At 48.3% G+C, this 24,566-nt stretch overlaps 2 protein-coding genes across 2 annotated transcripts; both read left to right on the top strand.

Annotated features, from left to right (window-relative positions):
• The first annotated feature begins 194 nt into the window (after positions 1 to 194).
• LOC135369725 (uncharacterized) lies at positions 195 to 24,422 on the top strand. Its single transcript, XM_064603242.1, has 12 exons — positions 195 to 362; positions 1,110 to 1,329; positions 1,496 to 1,670; positions 2,190 to 2,547; positions 4,839 to 5,085; positions 7,533 to 8,383; positions 16,719 to 16,803; positions 17,821 to 17,987; positions 18,866 to 19,085; positions 20,208 to 20,382; positions 21,654 to 22,011; positions 22,950 to 24,422. The coding sequence occupies exons 1-12, from the start codon at positions 232 to 234 to the stop codon at positions 24,388 to 24,390; spliced, it is 4,428 nt and encodes a 1,475-aa protein (XP_064459312.1). The 5' UTR covers positions 195 to 231; the 3' UTR covers positions 24,391 to 24,422.
• On the top strand, positions 9,862 to 15,695 carry LOC135370450 (testis-specific serine/threonine-protein kinase 3-like). The gene is made up of 5 exons (XM_064604196.1): positions 9,862 to 10,344; positions 11,902 to 12,118; positions 13,684 to 13,858; positions 14,328 to 14,685; positions 15,547 to 15,695. Exons 1-5 carry the CDS (start codon positions 10,265 to 10,267, stop codon positions 15,662 to 15,664), a joined length of 948 nt encoding a protein of 315 aa, XP_064460266.1. The 5' UTR covers positions 9,862 to 10,264; the 3' UTR covers positions 15,665 to 15,695.
• Positions 24,423 to 24,566: the final 144 nt, after the last annotated feature.

Here is a 24,566-nt window from a genome sequence, read left to right as displayed (position 1 = left end):
CAGTAAGCGCCCAGGATGCAATGCGTGTGCAAAGAGCACTGGGATTTTCTGAACTCGTCTATTGGGAATACAGAACAACGCCTTTCGGCTAGGAGGTCGAAAGTCCTTTTTAACAGCGTAGGAGCCATGCTCCGCAGAAATTCCCATCGTCTTTAACGAAAAATGGGCTTTACGGGTCCAATCCAATCCAATCCTGGAGTGCGCGTGCCGCCTGTAGCGTGCAGGGCCGTCATGGCCGCCATCGCTGCGGAGGCAGCCAGAGCAGCGGTGGAAGACAGACTCTACCATGCTCGGCTTATCCTAGCGCAGCATGGCTACACTTTCGGCAGGGAGCTTGGATGCGGTTCATACTCTACCGTCAGGTATCGTCGGCATACCGTCAGGTTCCCATAGGTATACTTCAATATAGCCGTGCGGGTCAATGAGACCACATGGATATGAACTGCGAAGACTTTGCGTCTTTGTATAGGGACAAGGACATAACTATAGTGGCGTGCTAGGAGAGCTTCGGGAACAGGCATGTGGCCTTTTAGGACAGGCCGTTGTTCTCGTCACGTAAACGGCAACCGGCCCCCGGCAACCTGTCATTCAGCTCAGTTTGTCCAGGTATACCGAGAGAAGAAGACCAACGTGTTTCTGAGGCTAGTTCTTGCTCTTCGGGCGGGAGATAAATTATGATAATGAAAATCCTCCGATTTCTTCTATACTGCTAAGCACCCCCCCCCCCCCCCCCACAAAAAAAAATGTAAGCAAAATACTACACAACAGGCCTACACTCTTAAAACGAAGTTTCACCACACAGCACGCTTCGACCAACCATTGATACTGATTGATTATCACACCTGATTCGTGGAAAGCGTGGAGGTACGTCCCTTTTTGTGATTAGTGTCGTTAGTGACATCTCTCTAATTCCGTATTAGTGCCACTAAGCAACTGTGGCTATAAGCGGTGTACAGACGTGGGCAGATGGAGAGAGGACAGCAGGAAGGAGTGGGGGACAGGGGGGAGGGGGTTAGTAATGTGTCCTGGGCAGACTTCAAAGGGAACTGTGCCGGCTTCATTAGTGACATATGTGTCCTTACTGCAAGGTATTTCTTTGGACCGTGCAGGCTGGTGCAAAAGGACGGAATAAGCTATGCGTGCAAAATTGTTTCCACCGACATGACGTCCCTGGAGTATCGCACCAAGTTCCTGCCGAGAGAGCTGAAAATTCTGAGCAGAATCCGACATTGCCACATCACTGAAGTATATCAGATAATTCAGCTGCCCCGCAGGGTGTTCATCATCATGGAACTGGCAGCGGGAGGCGACCTCTTGGAGAAAGTACAGGTAGACCGTTGTTGGCTCGCGGAGTATAAGTAGCTTCCACGATGAAGGGTGCGCAAGTATGTCGCAGATCACAATGTATATCGTGATCGTTTATTCTACTCGCGCGAGTCCAATAAACGAACGCACCCCATGTCTGATTTTAACGTGGCGTCCTGTATCTATGCAGCGGGAACGACGTCTCTACGAGCGGAAGGCGCACGAGCTGTTCGTCCAACTGGCGTGCGCCTTGGCCTACCTGCACCGGCACGACGTAGCTCATAGGGACCTAAAGTGTGAGAACGTCCTCCTCACGTCTGATGGGGTCGTGAAACTTACAGACTTCAGTTTCAGCAGGTTCTGTGGTAAGTGTGCACCGTAGGAAGGAAAGTATGTGGTATGGAAGAGACGCATGTACCCCACTACGTTTAAAGGGCCACACTGAAATAGTCCACGCTCGAACTCTAGAGCACTGTACGGGCTCGAGCTTACACGAAAGCCCGCTTATGGTCCGGCACGCGTGCCCCGCGAACTCTTCTTTTGGCGGGCCCGGACCTGTACATTGACGTGCCTAGATTGGGCTCTGGCCTCTGCTACAACACTGTTAGTTAGCCACGGTCAACTTTTATAGACCGCTGTTCTGTAGTTGACGGACGGGGCCGATCAATCACGAGTTCTACGATCACGGATTCCATCGACTAACAGAAGTTGAGAACTACTGGGGTGAAGTATCGCCTCTTGCGATTAAACACCCCAGTCGTCATCATCATCAAAATAAAGTCGTTGGTGGTGGTGGTAATGCCGTTTCGCTACAGCAGTTCTCTCCAATGCAACGAGTTACTTTTTTAGTAGCTTCACTGTAATAGCTGCCTATTTGTCCCTAGTTGATCCTCACACGAAGCAAAACGTGCTGAGTCGGACATTTTGTGGCAGCGAGGCATACGCGGCGCCTGAGATCCTGCAGGGCATCAGCTACTTGCCCAAGATGGAGGACATGTGGAGTCTGGGTGTCATCCTCTACATCATGCTCACAGGCGCCCTGCCTTTCGAGGAAGGGAACATTCACCGCCAGATCCGGCTCCAGATGACCAGGATGGTGCGGTTTCCGCGCGCCCTTCCCATCAGCCACTCGGTGAAAAATCTTGTCCGCTTCCTCCTGGAACCCGTCGTGACTCTCCGGGCGACCATGGGAGCAGTTGTTCACCACCCATGGATCAAGATGTACCCAAATCCACTCAAAATGTGAGCACTTATTTGCGTTCCATGGAGCAAACCATAATCCGAATTATGGTGGGATTATGACGTTACATTATTACTTGCAGCAGTACTCAAACGACCTATATGAACTATGCTTTTCGGCCGAAAAGCATAGTTCATTTAGGTCGTTTTAGTACTGCTGCAAGTAATAATGTAACGTCAAAACGTCTTAGAAAGTACACTTTAAAGTACGCTCATTTCCTGTGAAGGCGAGGAATACGTCGTTTTCTGAAATTTATATAGTTAATAGACCTCTCCCTGTTTGTAAATAAGTGACGTCATAATGTTCGACAGCGCCACCAGTTTGGTAGAGTTGAACTACGCTCGAAGCTTTAGGGGACGAACAAGGTCACGCCCGAAAGCCAGGATCTTGAGGGGAGTACGCTGGTCCCTGGAAAGGACGCGACCTTCGGTCCTACTTTTCTTTCTATAGGAGGCAGCGAACAAATGCCCATTCGTGCGCTCACCCAGCGCTCCCTTTCCGATTTGTTTCGGTTTTAGTCCATCTACCAACGTCATGCTGACGTTTCTCGGGTTGACGTCTATCGGGAAGCGAGAAAGCGGCGAAACTACTCGTTCTTTTTGCCGTTGACGTCGACGTTAAAAGAGCACTGAGGTGACCCTCAATTTTCTTTTTTCTTCTTTTTTTTTTTTCGTTTTCGGTTTCAGTCCGTCTGCCAACGTCATGATGACGTTTCTCGGGTTGTCGTCTATTGGGAAGCGAGAAAGCGGCGAAACTACTCGTTCGGTGCAGAGCATTCTGCAACGAATAAAACGAGTTCCTGGGAAAGAATGATGAACGATGAGCGCAGGTGACCCACAAAGCGAGCGCGAGGGCTCTGTTCCCCACACCTTCGAGCAATCCTTCTCCTCGTGAAAAGAGCGCACCGCAGAACGAGAGGACGTCGTGACGTATGCTACTCCCCTCACGTGACCGATGACGTACGTCGGCACAGCTCGAGCATGGATAAGCGGCGCGTGAGCTCAGGAGAGAAAAAAAAAAAGAAAGAAAGGCATAGAGCCTTCAATACGTCACGCGAGAATCGTGTCGGCCGACAGCGGTTGCTTTCCCCCTCCAGCCGTTTTCTTTTTTTATTCTTTCTTTCTTTGTGTGTGTGTGTGTGAATTCGATTGCACATCTATAACACAACCGCTGAGCGAAACTATTTTGCATGGTGACTCCAGGTGGACAGCTTGGCATATGAGGCAGGTTTTCGAGCGATGTTAAAAGTCTTATGATGGGTACGTTCTCGCGCTGCCAACCCATTGTGAGGAGTCTTGCACAATGACAACAAGGGCACGTACGACTGAGTTCCCTCTCTCTGCGCTGCGACTGACTACCCCACACGCCAATGGCGGTGCTACGGGTGACGCGATATCACGTGTGGGATGTAACTGATGGCATCCACTGTACCACGTGATGTTGTGACGTCGTGGCGCGGTGACGTCATTTCAGTTCGTGCTACGCTCGCCATAATCACCATCAGCGCCGGAAAACCTTGCTGAAATAACTATCGCTGTACAAGGTGTACGCCACGCCTTTCCCACGAGTCAGCAGTGATACAAGTAGTAACTTATGTTGTAAGAGCGTAGACCTTCTGCCCGATATGTTGTGAAGCTCTGTTTTAAGAGTGTTGCTCACCAGCGCGTTATGTCGTTAAGTTCTACTTTGAAAATCTGGGGCTCAGCGCGTCATATGGCAAAGTTTTGTTTTAAAACCCCTGTTGAGCGGGTAGCCTCCAAAACTCATTGAGACCAACGGGCACTGAACGTGCGCCTAGCGCCACCAAGCGTGCAACATGTACTACTGCGAGGGGACCGTTGGCCCCAATGCTCTTTGAGTAGTTGTCACGTTGTACACTTGGTGGCGCTACGAACATGTTCAGTGTCCGGTGGCTTCAATGATCCTTGAAGAATGCCCGTGTAACCGAGGTATTATAGTTGAAAGAAGGAAGTCACTGAAAAGGTTAGCCAGCTGTAGGACTCGAACCCACATCTTCTGGATTACCGGTGTTGGAAGATGTGGGTTCGAGTCCTACAGCTGGCTAACCTTTCCAGTGACTTCCTTCTTTCATCATTAATTTCTTAGGCATGTTGAGGCTTTGTATGTATTTGTCCTTTCTATGTGTTCCAGCCTCACAACATCAATTGTCTCACGTATTATAGTGTTCGCCTTGAGCACGCTATTTGGTGAAGTCCTCTCTTGGAGTGTTGGTCTTCAGCGCGTGATGTTGTGAACGGTCCTGTTTTAAAAATGTGCGCCGTCTATGTTGCAGGCTAGAAGAGAGATACGCTTACAGCGTCCCCACAGCCCTTGCGCCATACCATCAAGGACAAGTAATGCAGGAAATACAACCATGCTCGCACGAAGAAGACGCATGCTTCATTTCACCTGTCCCTCAGCGTGGCAAAGAAAATCTTTTCCAAAGCGTTGTTTGCGAGGGACAACAAGACGAATACGTTCCGGTCTACTCTGCTCAGCAAGGACAGACACCCGTAGCCTGGTCCTACCAACCGCAAGAGGTCAGTATTGGGGTTCGGAGCCCGGGATCTCGAAATCCCGGGATTTCAGCATAATTTCATGTCCCGAAATCCCGGTTACTTCGGGATTATTAAATTTCGGCTTTTTTTACGACAAATATTCGGTGGTACGATCGAGTGAAAGGGCAAGAAAGGTGTTCAACCAACTTTCAATCGTGCCCTTCCCCGAAAAATGTCATTGGCAATCCGAAACCGAACCGACCTTGTCGGCCACGACACGTTACAACGACATTAGATGCTGACTCATGTGAACTATGCAAGCCATAACGGAGGACAGTGCTCAAGGAGTCCACATCGCAGAACTTGCAGAACCTCTCTCTCTCTCTCTCTTTCTCTCTGCGGAATCTCTCTTTTTGTTCTTTTGATCCACATGAATACGTAGATTTGAAACGTCAATATATATATAGTATATATAATGACGGGAAAAAAGCCATTAAAGAAACAAGTAAATGACACTAGACGTGTTTGAAATTCAAAATTACCGATTAAGATGGTTTCTACGGCTGCACGCAGAGAAAGTATACTCAAACGTTGCCTGCCTGCGTACTGTTGATTAGGCCCAACAAGGCCGAAACAGCTGTCCAGTACTGGCATGGCGACGTTTGAGTTATAAACATATGCTATACGTGCAGCCAAAGAGATCTGGCTATTTTTTTACTTTTATATATATATATATATATATATATATATATGAAGTAGTATTAGTATTAGTAGTAGTAATAGTAAAGAAGTATTTATATATATATATAATGACTAAGTGAGCCGGGGACGGAAGTTACATGAAAGGAAGTAAAACAGTTAGTAGTTTAATGCTTTAGTTAACATAAATATAATTGGATCTTAGATCCGGCTCACTTAGTCGTTATTCTATATTAACTTGCGACTTCCAGACAGTTTCAGTTTTCAGTTCTCTTTGCTACATATATATAGGTATATAGATAGGAAAAAAAGACACCAGAGACTGAAGTAGCGAGTGGGGGAAAGTTATTTTTTAAACTGGCATTAAAACTAAGGGTCTGGGGAAGTTACGTTTCGGCGGAGGCTCTGCCTTAGTCGGGACTGAGATGAAAGTCCATAGATATATACATCTAACAAATTAGAGGCAGACAACGAAGGCGTAAGAAGTAACGAAAAATGGGGAAGTTATTTATTTACCGATGGAAAGTTCAGGGATACGTCGACGTTGCGGCGGAAGCTCCGCCTTCGTCAGGACTAAGGGGTGATTACAATTCGTTCAACGAGACGTGGACAACTGAAGTAGGAGTATTAAGTAAAAAAAATAATTTATTATGAGTTAAACTGGTTAATTAAAAAGCGCTTAGGGAAATTTACATTCAGTCTACCTTGCGGCGGAGGCTCCGCCTTCGTCAGGACAAAAGTATTTAGTGGCCTCATAGGGCTTCCAAAAGTTACAAGTGACGTCACTTGTGACGTACGTAAACCTACTCGTCTGAGAATTATTGCGTAGGCCTACAATTTCAGCGTCTGGAAAGGGCGGTTTTTCCAGTTTCTGCTATTGCCATTGTAGTATAGGGAATATATTTAAATCCGACCTGCGCTAACCTTTCCTCCTATTTTTTATGTAATAAACGTATCCCCCACCCCGAGCTGCGCCCTCAGTTTCAGGCAAAACACAAGAAAAAGAAACCCGAGGTTGACGGGGGGGGGGGGGGAAATTTCGGAGTTCAATTCAGAATATTCGATTTCTCGCGACCTAAAATTGTTGAAGTGAAAGGGTAACATCTCATTACTGCCGAAAGTCTCGTTACGTCCGAAAATCCTTTAACCCCCAAGCTCATTACGCCTAAAATCTCATCACGTCCACTCGAAAGTCACGCTAAAAGCTCCCCCGAGACTTTTCAACATTTTTTTTTTACATGATCGGTGAAACACGCCATATATGATAATGCCCTGTCACACGGGCATTTCGATCCTTCTCGAATCCGATCTGCATCGAACTTCCCGAGCACGCTCGAGTTTTGACGCTGCTACACGGCCACTTTCAATGCGCATTGAATGGTTGACCTGTGCAAATGAATAAACGGAACTCATTAATTTCGCGTTTCCTATATAACAGGGATATTAGTGGTAATTTATCGTATACCGATGTAAGCATCATTTGTAGCTTCGCGCGCATGTCCGTCTTAAGTCATGACAGTTCACCGGGGTCGAGGATGCAAATGGCGGCCGTCGAGCCGTCTTGAAATTCTCAATCCTGTTATGGGAACTGTCTTGAGTCAAGCAGGATCAAAGTTCGATCCTGCTTGGAAGCGGCCGTGTAGCACCATCCGATCTGCATTGGGTTCAAGCAGGTTCGGTCGAGCAGGATCGAAAATGCCCGTGTGACAGGGGTATAACACAACACAACACATACAGCAAAACACAAATAAGCTTGATTTCATTTCATTTGCCATATGGTGCTTTTACAGGTCATCCCAACGTCGCAACCCATTCTGATGCAGCAACCCATTCAACCCATCTATCAGAGCGAGAACGTATCCCGTGCAGACACCGACACACGTCGATGGCAACCAACGGAGACGCAGGCACAGTACTTAGAAGAACCCGGAGCCGACCACGACGACATGAGGGCAATCTTCGACAACCTGAAGACCGAGATGGTCACGGAGCGCAGGTACAGCGACGAAGAACCGCAAGTCATCGCCGTGTCCCTCGAACAGCCCCTCGAGACACCCGAGAGGACTGTGTACGTCGGCCGTCACGCTGCCACACCGTCTTACGTGACAAGCGAAGAGGGCGTCATGACGCCCCCGAATGGAGGTACGCAGGCGGGGGCCGGCAGCGGTTACCTGAGCGGAAATGACGTGGTCCAAAACATGCGGTATGGGAACGACGACGAGCGATACAGCTCTGCTTTCGCGCAAATAACTCCCAATCAGGGTTACAGCATGTTGTCGAACCTGACCCCCACGAAATCGCCGAGTCAGTACCAGGGCAGGTCGCAGAGTCAGTACCAGAGCAAATCGCCGAGTCAGTACCCGAGCAAATCGCCGACTCAGTACCAGGGCAAATCGCCGAGTCAGTACGAGAGCAGATCGCAGAGTCAGTACCAGAGCAGATCGCCGAGTCAGTACCAGAGCAAGACGCCCAGCCGATACCAGAGCAAGTTCCTGAACGAAACGCAAGAAACAGAGGCTGGACGAAGCATGATCACCGACGTGGGTCAGTCTTTCATGGATTATTCCGAGGACGTGAAAGGTTCCAACTCCTCGACGAAAAGGAGGTTGAGTAAGAGAAGACTCAGTAAACGGAAGCTGTGGTAGCTCGCATTGTTTATATCATTATGGGTTCAGTTACAGGTGGCATCTACGACACGACGATTACCGTATATAGGCTTATATGTTTACCAAGGTGTTACCTGTCTCTGTAGGAGACACGGTCGAAGTTGCCTACGCACTTTTCTTTTTCTTTTGTGTGGAAATACCTAGAACATTCGAGCGCTCTTCGGGACGCTTAATAAATACATACCCGCTTCGAGACATGACTGGGATAACAATGAAGACTATGAAGACTATACGATACTTCACGTCAATCCCTTGACCTATATACTTAAATGATGCGCTGCCACATAGTACCAACAACTACCGCAAACGAATTGCTCTCTGCCACTGGAACTGCGGGTGCTTCAATTTATTCCGTAGCGTACTGTTCTATTCTTACTACCTCAAAAGACATCAGCGCATTCAGTTTTCTCAGTTGAGATGACACTGTGTAGGGTTTACACGTGAGTTGCTTGGCGATAACGCCAAAGAAGTTAAAATTTCGATTTGGATCTGCTGTAAAGATGTGATATTCAAAGTGAGAGGCGAGTGAATACAAAGTGGGTACACCTTGTAAAATACAATAGAAACAATAGAAAAATATACTGTTTAGTTTTACTTTGGAGTGATCATTATGTTTTTGTTTACCTATACACTGGCGTCTCAAATTCGGCTACATGATCGCATTACATGCGCCCAAGGTGTGACTGAATTCGCCTAGTAATGGCAATCGACACCTATTCGGGCGAAGCACTTGCTGCAAGTGAAGAAAGAACGGAGGGAAGAAAAGAGAAGTATCACATTCCTCGAGACGAAAGTTCAGTGACGTCAACATCAACAACAAGCAATAATATTTAGACAAAGCAGTATCATTTAGCTAAGCTGTGTTTACTACTTTGGAAGGAAGGAAACGCAGAAACCTTACATCAAACGCGCAAGAACTGCCGACAATGTGAATTGTCACATTACTATTCGGTGGATCATGTCATGTCGAGAGCTCCGCGTATCCAAGGTTGCCTATTATAAAGAGGGACTCAAATGTCATCCTCAAATGTCAGGTGAGTCCACAAGGAAGTTAACATCATGGATTTGGGGCGTGCGACACTCATTACACTCATACATACAAAACTCAGTATGTAAAACGTCGAACTAGGCATGTTGGCAATACATCGCAAATATAAGCACGAAAAGCGTTGTCACGTCCTCCTTGTGGTTCTAGCGGTTTCAGTAGATCGGTATATTTATTTATTGATTGATTGATTGTTAGAAACCCAAAAGCCAGAAGGCAATGCTATGCAAAATGCAACAATGCAATGCGCGTCCAATAATCCGGCCCAGCCAACGCAGTCTACAAAACAATGCCTGATGGCAATCGACGTGAGGTATTCACGACTCACAGCCATGCTTTGAGCATCGGCAACCCTGGAAACGAGCCGAGCCATCATCAGCCGCATCCCCAGGCAGCCGTAGCCGTAGACTGCGTGTGCTCCAAAACGTCTGCGACGACCGCCTGATGCAGACGACACCGCCACTTCACATGTCTACGTCACGGACACGTGGTCGCGAAGCACTGAGAGGAAGCATAGAGCAAGCGTTCTTTATCTCTATGACGTCGTTTGTCATCGATGAGCTCATCCAAACGAGGTCTCGGCTCTCTGTAAAGTCTCACATATTGACCGTTTGATGCTCCATTGTAGCGCGCGGGTGAAAGCGCCTTCTGCGTGCGGAGAAACCGAAGTTTTTGTTTCTTTTTTTACCCACTCGACGCTGCGTAAAGGGCGGCATGACGAGCTCGAGCCGGATGCGCTGAGCACGCCTTGAGTGTCACAGTGACTCAGGAGTCGGTCAGTTGATGGTGCTATGCAGTGTCGTCCTGGAGCATGGCTGCAATGAAAATTTTAGCTGGAAGAGGATACCAGGACTGTGGAGTTATTGGAATGGGATCATACTCTAAAGTGAGGTAAGTTCATATTATTACATAGAGATCGATAAATTATGTTGGCTGTAAACGCGCTTCATTGGTGAAACGTATGACAAAGATATAGATATAGCATAGTGACTTATGGATTTTTTTCGAAATAACAATTGCGAATGTTCTTTGAATTTTGTCGCGAATAAAGAGAAACGAGCAATATTTATGCTTTTTTTTTAGTTAAAGCTAAATACGAAGGTTTTTTTAAAGTTAAATACGAAAATAACATACCCGCAAGCTATGCGAACGTCTGCTAAAAACGAGCGGGGCACCAAAGTGCAAAAATTTCTCCTTGCGGAATAAACGATGTCGTTACTTTGAAACCAACCTAAAAGGAACGGGATTCGTCCTTTGCGTCGTTCGTTCGTGATTTATGAGCCACAGAAAGCGCAATGTACGCTTCCTTCTCACTCTCCTTCTCGCGAAGCGTGATAATGCGGAGCCTGCTTCCATTGGTCTCCTCAAACGATTTGTACAGTCATCGCGGGAGATCGTTTCAGCAGACCAATCCGAGGCCTTTCCGCATTGGCGGACTTCTTGAGAAAGAGAGGGAGAGAGAAAGCGTCGTAGGCGTTTTCTTCTTTGTGTGTGTGTGTGTTTCTTTTTTCTATCGATCATAAATCACAAACGACACAACGAATGAATCCTGTTCCTTTTATGCTAGTATAAAGGTAATCGTACTTTTCATTGGAAGCATGTTCTACACATACGTCCGAAGTACCCCCCTCCTCGTGCCCAAAATTTAATTTAGGTCTTCCTGATGTGAACGTGATACAAATGGCAGGAATTAGGGATGCGCAGATGAAATTCTCAAGATTTTTTTTTTCAACTGCACTTTTGCAGATTAGGAATTAAGTAACAAACATGACACAGCAAGTCTCCCACCCGCCTTACGACAGCCAGTATAGGTTTCCTCAGGATATCCAGAAAACCAGCCAGGGAAGCCATAATAAGAAAGCCCGAGCTAAGGACACAACGGGAAAACACGACACGAAGGCTGTAGACACCGTCTCGATGTCTACAATATTGTATCTTATCACCCAGGGTATAGCTCCAATCCTTACACAACAGCGTCTTGCCTTTTCTGCCCGAATGAATTAACTCTGAAGGCTGAATCTTACTGTGAAGATTCCGGTTTACATGGGACTGAACTTTGCTATCTGCGACTAACCCTTTCGGCCATAATTCAGAGGGGCTGGTACTTGACCTGCTGTTCACGCTGCTGCCGGACAGCGCGTACATAACGAGTTCGTAGAAGGACACCCCTACATTAGATATCAGATTTTTTTATGTTATTAGTTATAGGCCTAGTGCTCTACTTTCTACACACGCTCGGTGGCTGACCAAAAGGGCGATTGTCCAAGCCATACCTATACACGTACACATGTGTGGCAATGATGATTTATTTAGTTACTCACGGTGGTACCACAACGGCCCATGTGGCAATACATGAGGGAGGGGTACCAGACCACGTACACCCGCAACAAAAAGAGAAAAAAACTTGACGTTAATCTCGCCTTGGAATCTAATCCTCTTTTCCTTCAGGAAAGTCGTCAAAGACGGCGTTGCGTATGCTTGCAAAGTGGTCAAGAAGAACGATGAAGACGAAGAGTACTGGAGTAAATTTGTTCCCAGGGAGCTCCGCATACTCCGAAAGATCCGGCACCATCACATCGCCAAAGTTTACGAGATCATAGAAGAGCCACGGAGAGTTTGTATCGTCATGGAACTGGCAAAGGAAGACCTCTGGGACAAATTGCAGGTATATACTCCGAGGAAAGACGAATAACGTGTGCACACTCACAAGAGAGAACTTCCCACATAACAGCCTGGGAGCCAGCGCGATAACTCACGATCCATTCGGAACGATATCGTTCCGCTTTCCTGCAAGCGGAGGTCTACGTTTTTTTTCTGGCGATTTACATGTATGAAAGTTTTCACAAAGAGGCGTACGCGTCAATTGTTATGCAGCGAAGATCTCTATGCTCGAAGATCTCTCGATCTGTCTAAGATTGGAAGATCCGATCATATCAAAGCAGAAATAAGTGGACAATCAAGTAGTCCAGTGCAAGTGACTGGATCTATAGAGGCCATTGACCCGAAAGCCGGCAAAATTTTCCACGTCCTACTACCGGTTGGCCTCGAGTCGGACATGAGACGAACTCGAGTTCTTCCCAAGACTGCGGAGATTGTTCTCTGCGTGATATTCGCGAAACAGGCGAACAAATGAACAAGTCGCCGTAACAGACAGGCTGAACAGACTTCCCAAAGCAGACTCAAAAAATTTTAATACGGCCAGTCATAAGTTTGCATTAAGTGGCCGGCTACGTAGAATTTCTACCCACGAGATCTATCGCGTGTGTCACAATTACGCAATCACGATCAATCACTCAATAATTTCTCGTGCATAACTTTGGTAACATCACCCAATTGACAATTATAAGTCGCAAGGAACTCTAGGAACATTGCAGACGCAGATTTTCTTTCAAAACTCCTCTACACATATACTTCTCCCTGATGCTGCCTTGCATCCCAAGCCCTTAAATTTCATCTTGAATTGGTAAAAAAGAAAACGAACGCCCATATGCATACCTCACTCTTTTCCACTATCTACCTCGACTCTTCATCCTGTCTAATCCGCTCTGGTGTGGAAGCGCCTTCCAGAGTGACCCAAGGGGCCCCCCGATCTGGCTCACGTCTCCTCAGCACATAACAAGCAAACAAACAAGGGCCTCCCAAAGCGCTGTGTGCGATGCTGTTTCCAATAACTCTTATTTTTTTGGAACCAGCGAGACTGGTAGTAGGGGGTCCAAAGCGCAGTGCTTCTACTGCTTCTGAATGTGCTCCCGAGAGGCAAAAAGCAGTGAAGACCTTGCAAGAAAGAACGCCGTATACAAGAAAAGTTGGTTTATGAGATATGCTGCGTAGAAAGATGTCAGCTTCTGCAAGTCCCTCTCGCCATTCTGGCATAAACAGTTTCGGGAATACAGCTTCAGTGTGTTCGCGACTTCTGACTTTCGCGGGAGGTCCTCTGTCCCTAACCCTCGCGAAAGGCAAGGGACAACTGCAGCAGTAGCGAGGGTCAGCGAATCAACTTTTCCACCCACCGAAGGGCTGGGGCCATCCACACTCGCAATGACCCGTGCGGCCTTAGTATGTAATCCCCATTAACTTTAAATGCAATGTACCATTGATGATGACGGTGCAATGTACAAGAACAGTCTCCTGTGTAAAGTACCAGCGGCTGCCGAGTGGAGACTTCAGTTTCAATTTACCATATACAGGAGAACGTTTTCCACTTGGTGAGTGAAGGTTTTCCTTTCACAGAACGAAGGACATCTGTCGGAAGCACGTGCACACGAGCTGTTCATGCAGATGACGTGCGGCATAGCCTACTTGCACAGGAACGATGTCGCACACAGAGACCTGAAACCCGAGAATGTGCTTCTAACTACAGATGGCAAGGCGAAGCTCACGGACTTCGGCTACGGGAGGTTTTGCAGTAGGTTCCTTTTCTGTCACTTCGTTCATGGACTTTATGTAGACATATCAGTGCTTGCATGCACTGTTTTGTACGGCTATTTGCGAGATCAGGCCTATTCTAAGGGCAATTTGCAGTGGACCTCACCGACGATGCGGGAAAAGACGGCGCCACAGCCCTATCTCTGTCTCCTTGTCAGTGAACGACATTGGGGCTTTATATAAACACGTCGGCGCTTTCTACATTTGTATGCAGCTACATATATACACGAGGAGGAATAAGAAGATGATTTTAGAAACGACGTTAGACAATGTAACATCGCAGGAGACTGTAGGAACTTTCACGTTACCGCTTAAGTTACGCTTCAGAAAAAGAGATGCCATATTGTAATCACGCATCATCTGCAACAACAACGAACCTGCAACGACTGAACCTTTCGGTCCTTATGTTTTGCACGAATAGTGAATGCTCTCTTTTTCTTCTTGTGCAGCATCTAAGAGAACGGGGCGTAAGGTATTGAGCAGCACTTTCTGCGGCGGCGGACCCTGCACCGCTCCAGAGATACTGCAGGACATTCCTTATGAGCCCAAGATGGTGGACATGTGGGGATTAGGCGTCTTGCTCCACCTTATGGTAACCGCAGAATTTCCGTTCGGAGAGGAAGATCTTCCACGCCAGATTGAGCTGCAGCTGTCTAGATCTATCCACTTCCCGAAGGAAATCACGCTCGCCGATCACTTGGTGCACCTTATTAGTCTTCTTCTGGAACCCGTCGTTGCGAGGCGCGCGACGATTGATGTCCTCATCAAACATCCTTGGGTTAATAAGTTTCCTAGCGGCCACTTAAGGTGAGAACTGTGCTGTGTGTGTTGAACTGTGCTCCGCGAACAAGTACAGCGTGCCTACCGCTGTATCCTCGCTCCAACCTAAAGGATCCCTAGAACGGCCTAGTGTGCTTCAAGACTCTTTCTCGGTGGCTTTTGCAACACTGCACTGCGCTGTGCTTGACCTGCACTGGAAAGGTTGCCAAGGCTATCGAGAGAGAGTCTTGAAGCCGCTAAACTCTATAGGGATCCCTCAGGGTGTACCCAGGATACAGCGTCAGCCATGCTGTATAGTATATACTATGCGCTGTGGCTGCAAGGGAGATGGCTACGACCGTTGACAGCACGACTGTGACTGGCAGGGCTCCTAATGAACACGGCACATCGACTGGCGACCAAGCCTTTCTTTATTTAATATGACGTTGATAAAGTGCAATGTGTGAAGGTCATCCTCATAATACCCTAGCGGTTTTCTCAATGGGAGCAACCGTGTTTCCATTCATGTTGCTGCGAGATGCAAGTTGGCATACACTTACATAGGCACACGAGCCCGACTGGAACAGCAGCGAGGAAGAATATCTTCTCAGGTTTTATTGTAGCTATTCCTGTTACTTTTAGGAAGTACTTTCTGATTGGAATTTTAACGTAACTGCACATTTCTTAACTTTTTCGTGGTCTTATCGACAAAATGCAGCAGTTGTATAGCTATGCCTATGCAAATTAATGCGACGTGCTCGCTTCTGGTTTATTTTGAAAGCTTTGTAAGCTTCTCATTATCTAAAAAAAAAAGGAAATTTCCGCGTGCATTTTTAACAACGTTTGCGCAAAAAACTTCCATTTTGAAACTTCCTTACTCTAAGAGCGTGAACCGTGTCCGTTCTGCAGCCTCAAGTCCGAACTGGAAGCCAAGCACAAGACATCATCGCAGCACCATCAGCACGACAGTGGTCATTCACAGCTCCCAAGCGGTACCAGCAGTGCTACAAACGGCACCAGGAGATAGCTGCTACTGAATTAAACGTCCCCAACGTCTGCTGCTGGACCATTAGTTCCATTACAAGAATAAGACAGAAGTTTACCTGAACGACACACTGAGTTCTGCACAGTTCCTGGAGTCCTTGATGTTCAGGAACTCATTTCCGCTGCTTCTGTAACAAGGATTTGCGCAGGACTTTCATTTCATGGGGGTGTTGCAAATCTGTATGAGGCTGACGTGTACATCTTGTGACTTTTACCTTTCGGGCTCCTCTGGCTCATCTTTTTTGGTGTTCTTGTCCAGCGGTTAATCGTCAGCGGTTGGACCATGCCGAACGATGCCGTCACCATCAGGAAAGGGGGGGGGGGGGAGGCTACTACATAAAGTGTGTGCATCCAGAGAGCCAGTCAACCGCGGTGAAATATGCAATATGACACGTCGTCTAGCCATATCTTGGTCATGTGACAAAATTTGTTGTAATAAATCGAAGTGTGAATGCCAGCATGGTCCAGGACGTGCGTAGCGACAGTCTCGTGGCATGTGGATTCCATTCCTAGCAGTATTTTCCAATATGACTGCCATCGCTGTGTTTGCGTTATGTTATCGATAATTTTTGGGCAAATGTCCGGCCGGAAATATTTTCACAAGAACTAAGGAGGCAGCGAGATAACTAAGGAGGCTCTCTATACCTTGAAGCCCGGATGGAACCTCTCGCTTCGTATCGCTTGATGTTTCATTCAAGAAAGTCATGCCTCACAACCACTGCGTTATTTGTCCCTTCTGCGCACAACACCAATGCAGCTCACCTTCAGTCGCGCACTGCTGTGCTGCTGCTGCGCGGATAGCCAGACGAAACTTCCGCTGGTTTCCGGATGGTCGTCAATTCAATAAGTCGTATATTCGTCGTCGTGTTCGTGGACGTCATGTCCTCTGTTTTGCGCAGCTGTCATCAGACAAATGTCACAATTCACTATCGCGTCACGCGAGGACACACAAATGCCCACACCCGCCCCTGTGGATCTCAAGACAGCAAAGCTTGAACTCGGCTGAGGACGTCGGCAATCCTGTGATATCGCGCAAGCTGCGTCGAGTGTGGCGAGGTTTCAACGCACGGTTCACTGCTGGTGCTGATCGTGAAAGGGTTCGCCGTTGCCGGCCTCACAGAGGTGAGCAACGTCACGACTGACGCCCTGGGGGAGTGTGCGTCCTGGGACGACTTCTAAGGGAACTCTGCCGTCATATGTCTGAAAGCGTCTGAGGAAAACCCAGGAAATACTCCAGACAGCACAGCCGGCATCGGGTTTCGAACCCGGGTACCTACAAGTCTCAACGTGACATGGTCAGCACGCTAACCACTGAGCCGCGCGAGCGGTCAGTGGTGACGGTACAGGTGATCGTGGATCACTCCCGACGTAAAGCCACGAATTATCACGACCACGAACGGCCACGAGAACCTTGCAGTGACGTACAGCTTTGGGACAAAAGTTTATGGAACACCGGGGCCTCGCATTTCTTCATTGGAGCAACAGCCTAATAACAAACGGTAGCTGACACACATACTGAGAGATGGGTGGAATAAACGGTCACGTACGTTTCTTATTCGACCTCTTCCTGATACCTAGCAGGGGGCCACTCTGATGAAAATATACGCCAGAGCCATGTTCCGTAAACGTTTGTCACGTGTTCTAAGGTGCACCACCATTAGCAGAGAGGTCACTCGGTGATTTATAAAGAACTGGAGTGCGCAGTTCTCAAAGGGAGACTCCGGGACGATCCGAAGCTATTATAATGACTGCGTAAATAAGTTCGATACAATCTTTCGAAATGAGAAATAAAGTTGGTTAGGCAGTCGGGGACTCGCTATTTTCCAAAAGAGCTGGGATGCTCAAAACGAAACCGAAACTTCTGAAGGTTCCCTCTCTTACCTCCTGTACCACATGTGTGACGTCACTGGTAGTCTCATGTGGGCCACCGGCTGTTTTTCGGGCAAATAGTTTCCCGCCTACCACAGTAGATAGCGAAGCAAAATGGCTTTCCGATGCACCGCTAGTAGCTACCGCTAGTTTCTTTCTCAACTCCAGAACAGCTCTCCCAATAGGTGGCGCTTGACATAATAGTCCGAAGTATTTGCGTGGTTCTCAAGAAGTCCACGTTATGAAGAAGAAAAGGTTTGTTGTGGTTAGGGCAGCGACTGCCCCGGTTGTGGCCGCCGTGGGGGTGGGGTCATGGCGGACGAGGAGGACGATGGAGTCGAAGACCCCCAAGAGGCCGCCAAGAGTGAAGCGTCGCTCGCCCTCCATGGCTACACCACGGGCAAGGTCTTGGGCTCCGGGTCGTACTCTACCGTACGGTATGAACGCTTCACTCACATCTTCCACCGAAGCAACTACCAATAAAGTAGGTGCAACCGCAAAGGAAAATAACTGGCATGCCCAAGTCCTCATTCGACGTCCTGCAACTTCTCTGTCGTTATTATTGCCGCGATGCAGTAACGGTGAATATTCGCCATGTCCGGGTAGAATTGACCTATTTTTTGTTTGTGTATCACGCAGAAGTTCAGGGAACAGTAGGTTCCCAGACAGTCTGCTAGATCAAGCTGAACATGTCCCGTTCATGTCCAGAAGTCCGTCCTTCTTTTTATCCCCAAGACACTTCCGTCATTGTCGTTCTCACATTTTCTCTTATGAAAGCTATGGTTGTCGCATTGAAAAATAGCCTAGTTTGTTATCCTTCAATGCCGCTAGCACGAAAAGTGACCACCAGTGGAAGGAGCTTACGAGCATACCACATCACTGCCACGTCACAATGTGATGTAGGTGACAAATTCCTATTATGAACATCCATGTGCCATAGAAGCCTCAACCAAAAGATCTAGTTTGTGAAAGTAGTTGCCTTGCACCAGATCACACGCCCAAGGCCAATCACTGCACACCAATGATTGCACCGTGACCAAATCTGATTTGTGCAGAGAGCGGGGCGTACGCCTTTTTGTGACAACATGGATGCAAAGTGTCGCAAAAGGGCGTACGCGTCTCAGTTTCAACAAGTCAGGTGGGAAAACGATCTCTCTGCTGGATGGCTTGATCGCTGCATGGGCGTTCGTGAGGCGGGTGTTGCGCTTGCGCCAGTTGCCGATTCAGCGCCCGCAATTTACGTTTAGATGGTTGGCTAGGAGCATGCGTTGATGATGATGCAAGTTTTTTGAAGATCACCCTTCCGTTGTGACAGACTCGTGATGAAAAACGGCGTGACATACGCCTGCAAAATCATCTCTAAGGAAAAGTCGTCGCCTATCTACAGAACCAAATTCCTTCCGAGGGAGCTAAAGATCTTGGGCTCCATGAAACATCCTCACATCGCTAGAGTTGACACGATCATTGAGGAGCCCGCCAAAGTGTTCATCATGATGGAACTAGCCACTGGAGGCGACTTACTCGAAAAGATACAGGTGAGACGTTAGCACTTTGTTATAATTCATTAGTACTGCAAACTAGCAGGAAGTGTCTAGACCTGTTTCTAAGGTGTCTGTTGAGCTCCTGAATCTCAAATGTTTAAAGGAGTAGTGGAATGACATACAGGATTGATGGGAAAACCCCGGAGTCAGAAAACGTGGGACAGTACGTCCCGCTGTCCGACAAGGGGCTGGCATTTTTGTCAGATAGCGCGTTCTCAATCATGCGTCAGGTATTCTATGAGGCGTGACTATGCAAAATATTTTCGCTCCTTCTTTACTGTCATTAATTACCTTAACTGCCATTCTCCAATTGGGTGTATTGCCACTGCGTAATTGAATTTCGCAATTCAATTCACAAAAACGCACTGAAAAATGAGTCTTCGGCGGACAGACGTGACCTTGGAGATCGGTTTGATATTAATTGTATACCTTCGCAACTTAATGGAAATTTGCTGTTATAACACTCACTACGAAATTAACGAAGCCTTCAAAGTGATTTCTAGCAACATCACAATAGAGAGCAAATAACCCGCCGCCGCTGACGAAAGGAGGAGTACAGAGAGGGAACTAAGCGGGCGCGTCACGGACGGACACACGCTTTGTCCGGGTTCGTCTCCTATTTGGAGAACGCATTCCACATCAAAAGTCGCGTAAAGAGGCCATGCGCGTTACTCGTAAACATGTATTCGGGAGGGGAGATTGGAAACTGGTTGTCTGGCAGCTGGCCGTAGGTAGCTGGTTATGAAACAGTAGAGCGAAGGATGCAACCAAAGCCTTCCTGGTGCGCGTTATCCGTAGAATATATACGTATTTCGAATTTCGTTATTTTTTGGCAGTGTTCTTTATACATCGGAGAATCAGAGATTAACTTTCTAGACGTTTATTTCTTGCGCTTTTTACTTGATATGGTAAGAAGGTGGATAAACTCTCCGCCAATTTTTCGAAAGTTTCCACGTGCATGGGACAGGCAGTAGCCGTACGATGGCACCCGCTACGTGCAAGAGTACGCGTACCAGACAAAAATTACCTAGTTTCCCGGGTTAGCAACACTGTTGACCGCTTTTGACAGCAATGCCGTGCGAACCCGATTAACGAAAACCCGGTGTGGCGTTTCAGAAAGTGAGGCGCCTCGACGAGAAGCACACCCACGTGTACTTCATGCAACTGGCAAGTGCTCTGGCGTACCTGCACAAGAACGACGTGGCCCACCGAGATCTGAAATGCGAGAACGTCTTGCTGACATCTGCAGACGTCGTCAAGCTTACAGATTTCAGCTTCAGCCGCTATTGCAGTAGGTGTTTTGCTTTTTTGCAGTAGCTTCTAGAAGGGGCTCACCTCACTTAAGTGAGGTTAGGTCATTGGGGGGGGGGGGGGGTCCCCTGGCACGCACTAGGCCGTGCGGGCGTGAGACCGTGCCGCCGGTTAGGTCAGTAAAGAAGGCTCCCCTTCTGGAAGCTACTGCGAAAAACATCTCCCGGCACACGTTGATAGCTGGCATGGTGTAACCAGAAGCACTTCTGGCCGGAAATCGGAGGGCACTGGTTCGAATCCTAGGGTGCTGGTTCTGCATAGAGAACGGGATAGAATATCGCCGCTGGCGATTAACCTCCCCATTCATCGTCTCGAAATAGTGTTGTTGTTGTTATGCAGGCCCGCTGGTGGAGTGGACAATCTCCATAGCGTGAAGCCTCAGTCGAACACGAGACACAAGTTCCTCTATCGTCGTGTTCAACTTTAGAAGGAAAAAAAATCTAGCCCGTCAGCTCTCGAAATATTCCTGCGCCGCAGATAGAATGGCTGGACACAGAGAGGTCACGCTCCATCCTGCGAGAGACAATGTAGCGCATCATACTCACTCTGCTTCCGTATTGATTGGTAGGCATGGCCGCATGGCACTATCTGCTGCGGTACAAAGTGCGCTCCCCTATACACTGATGGCGCATTGTGGCGCTGCAGTATTTCTCCTGACGCGGTATTTCGTCTCCTTACCTCCAACGGCGTGCGCAGTTGGCGGACTATAGTCAGTGTCAACATAAGTCATACACTCCGCCCCCACACAAGAAAATCTCCGCGCGCGCTAATGTAGTGCGGCGCGGCCAAGTGGGGTCTGGGGGGAGAGAGCCGGCACTACATCGCGAAGCGGGGGCGTCGTGCAAAGGCCGGTAGCCAATCGCAAGAGTCTTCCACGGATGAGTGGGCGGTCCCAATTGTAGGACTTAAGTTGTCACTGGCTATAGGTTTCGTTTCCTTGTTAAGGTGAACACGACTATAGCTGTGCCCATACTCAGGCTTTTCACATTATGGAGTTTGTCCTTCTATATTCCATTTCCTCACCTACCACGATGCTATTTGTTTTTTCGTTTGAATGTGGTGTCCTGTATTCCACCTCTCTCCGCTAGGGCGATGCATTGGCGAGCAATATCTCCGTAAGAAAGTCGATAAGCAAATCGGAACGTATGGTATCTATGGCATCTACACCATGCTTTTTTTTTTTTTTTTTTTGCTAGACCGCATAAGTCCACTGTCTATTTTAGCCAAGTAAACACTTCTTCCACCGTACAGCGAACCCAGACAACAAGATGAAGGAACTGAGTTCAACTTTCTGCGGAAGCGAGGCCTACGCCGCTCCCGAGATCCTGCAGGGCATCCGCTACCTCCCGAAGCAGGAGGATGTCTGGAGCCTCGGCGTCATCCTCTACGTCATGGTCACGGGCCTCTTGCCCTTTGAGAGCGGCAGTCTTCTGCGGCAACTGAGGCTGCAAATGACCCGGTCCGTGCGCTTTCCGAAGCCCCTGCCACTCTCAAGGGAACTGAAGAACCTCATAAGGGCCATGTTGGAACCCGTGATCATGCTCAGGGCAAACATGGCACGAGTCATTCGGCATCCGTGGATTAAGATGTATCCGAGTCCCTTCAAAGAGTAAGTGGATGTCGTGTCATGTTCTACCCTCGTGCAATGCTTTCTTGCGCAACCTTGTTCGCAACTAGCTTTGAACGTAGTTCAACTCTACCAAATTCGTGGCGCTGTCGAACACTATGACGTCATTTGTTTACGAACAGGTAGAGGTCTATTAGCCGACCTTTTTATGGCTCGTGTTAGGGCCCAGATGTGAATCGGGAAATCTGTAAAACGTGTCGAGAAACGGCCGTCATAATTTTTTTCTATACAGCGTACGCCTTGCGTGAATTTTTATTTTTCTTCCTCTTCTTCGTAAGAAAGAACGCGTGTACCACGTGACGCGAAGCGATCGCCCCTACGCACGCGCCTCGCTTTCAGAGCTCCTAAGCGTGCAGAGAACTATACCAGGAACATCCATTACCTGCTGAGGTGCGAGTTCTGCAGGTGAGCTCTGGTCTGAACGTCTCTCTTCTCGGTAGATAACGGATATGTAGCTCTTCTGTACGCATGAGAGCTTCGAGGCGCGCGCGCGCGCAGGTCCGGCCGTTTCGTGTCACGTGTACACTTGCGGATTTTGCGCGCGTTCCTTCTTACCAGGAAAAAAAAAAAGTCCACGCAAGGCGTACGCTGTAGGAAACAATTGGGATGGATGTTTCTCGACACGCTCTATGACTTTCCAATGCACGGCTCTACGACGAATAATTAAAAAGCTGGCTAATTAATTGCACCTATAATTCAGCCACCATGAAAAATACAGGCGGTTAGAATACGCGCCATATCACAATATTCTGCGGTTTTCATTCGCTTCTGACAGACAGTGTTCCTTTTTTTTTTTTTAAGACTTTAGCACGCTAGCTTAGACACCCCGTATAAGCAACAGGACCCCGCTGTGCTCGTCCCGAGCCGAGCTACGCCGTCGGTCTGAACTAATGACTGATGTACGCTTCATTGAAACGTAGGATCCACGAAAGAGTAGCCCGCTACCAGAAGCAAGCAGCACTCGCCGCCGCGCAAGCGGCTGCCGTCCCACCCGCACCAGCTCCACTTCCCAAACCAAAGGCCCAACCCAAAGGGGAGCCCCAAGGCGAACCACGGGAACAGTCACAAATGGAATCAAAGCTGGAATCAAAACTGGAGTCTAAGCAAGAGTCAGCAGTAGAAGCACAGGAAGAACCAGCACTTGTGACGTCCAAACCTGTTGAAGACCAGGAACCGGCTGCGGAGGACGGAGCCACCGCTGATGGCGGAAAGGACGAGGGTGCTCCAGGCTCCAAAGATGTCTCAAAAATGAGCGACGACGGAAAGAAAAAGGGGGATGCTCAACCAGATCCTATGAAAGAGGATAACAAGAGCAGATCCAGCGCGGGATCCGCCGGCAGCGACGACAGCGACAGGAGCGTGAAGAAGATGGCTGCCCAGGAGCACATACCTACGGTGGTGCTGCCAGAGAAGGGCAAGGATCAGACAAAAACGGCGGCCGACGGCGGTGAGGAGGATAAAAAGAAAAATGGCACGAAGGAGGACAATCAAAAGTCGGGTGACACTTCTGAACTAGGGGCTAAGAAAGGGAATCAGGTAGATGAAGGCCCTGGCAAAGACGCTTCCAAGCAGGGCCCGAATGATGACGGCATCGCGGGGAAAGCGGGTGAAAAGGACGCATCTAGACTGAGTACCAAGGACGGCAGCAAGGACTCGAGAAGTGGAAGCGACGCTTTGAAACAGGGTACGAAGAATGGCGTCACGGCGGACAATAAGGAGAAGGAGAATGGACGGGACGCTTCCAAACTGACCACAAGTGGTGGCCCCAAGGCTGTGAGCGATGTAAAGGACGCTTCCAAACTAAGCGCGATGGACGACAACAAGGAGAAGGGAGGCGAAAAGGATACTTCCAATTTGAGCTCGAAGGTCGACACTAAGGTGGGGAAGACAGGTGAGAAGGACACTTCTAATCAGAGCTCAAAGATCAACGCCAAGGTAGAGAAACCAGGGGAGAAGGACACTTCTAATCAGAGCTCAAAGATCAACGCCAAGGTAGAGAAACCAGGGGAGAAGGACACTTCTAATCAGAGCTCGAAGATCAACACCAAAGTGGTGAAACCAGGCGAGAAGGACACTTCTAATCAGAGCTCGAAGATGAACACCAAAGTGGTGAAACCAGGCGAGAAGGACACTTCTAATCAGAGCTCGAAGATCAACACCAAAGTGGAGAAACCAGGCGAGAAGGACAGTTCCAAATTGAGCACGAAGATCAAGACCAAAACGGAGATAACAGATCGTGAAAAAGACGCCTCGAATCTAAGCACGAAGGAGGCCTCGAAGCTGAGCACGAAGAACTCCAACCTCAGTACTGCTAATTCCAATCTGCCGCCAGGTCAGGCTGCAGGTGTTGCTCCCAAATGAGAAAAAAATTATAAATAAACGTCTAGACTATGCCTGTGACGTATTTCTCGGTGAAGCTGATGCAACTGGCAAATGTGCGAAATATTAGGTACCAACCAAAAGCGTAACAGGAGCAGGAAAGATGCACGCCGCACAGTGACTGCATGCGCTTCTTGTCCTTTTGCACTGCCGTCAGA

Source organism: Ornithodoros turicata, chromosome 10, assembly GCF_037126465.1.
Source record: "Ornithodoros turicata isolate Travis chromosome 10, ASM3712646v1, whole genome shotgun sequence".
Classification (NCBI taxonomy): Eukaryota; Metazoa; Arthropoda; class Arachnida; order Ixodida; family Argasidae; genus Ornithodoros; species Ornithodoros turicata.
This window is presented reverse-complemented; position numbering and strand designations above follow the sequence as displayed.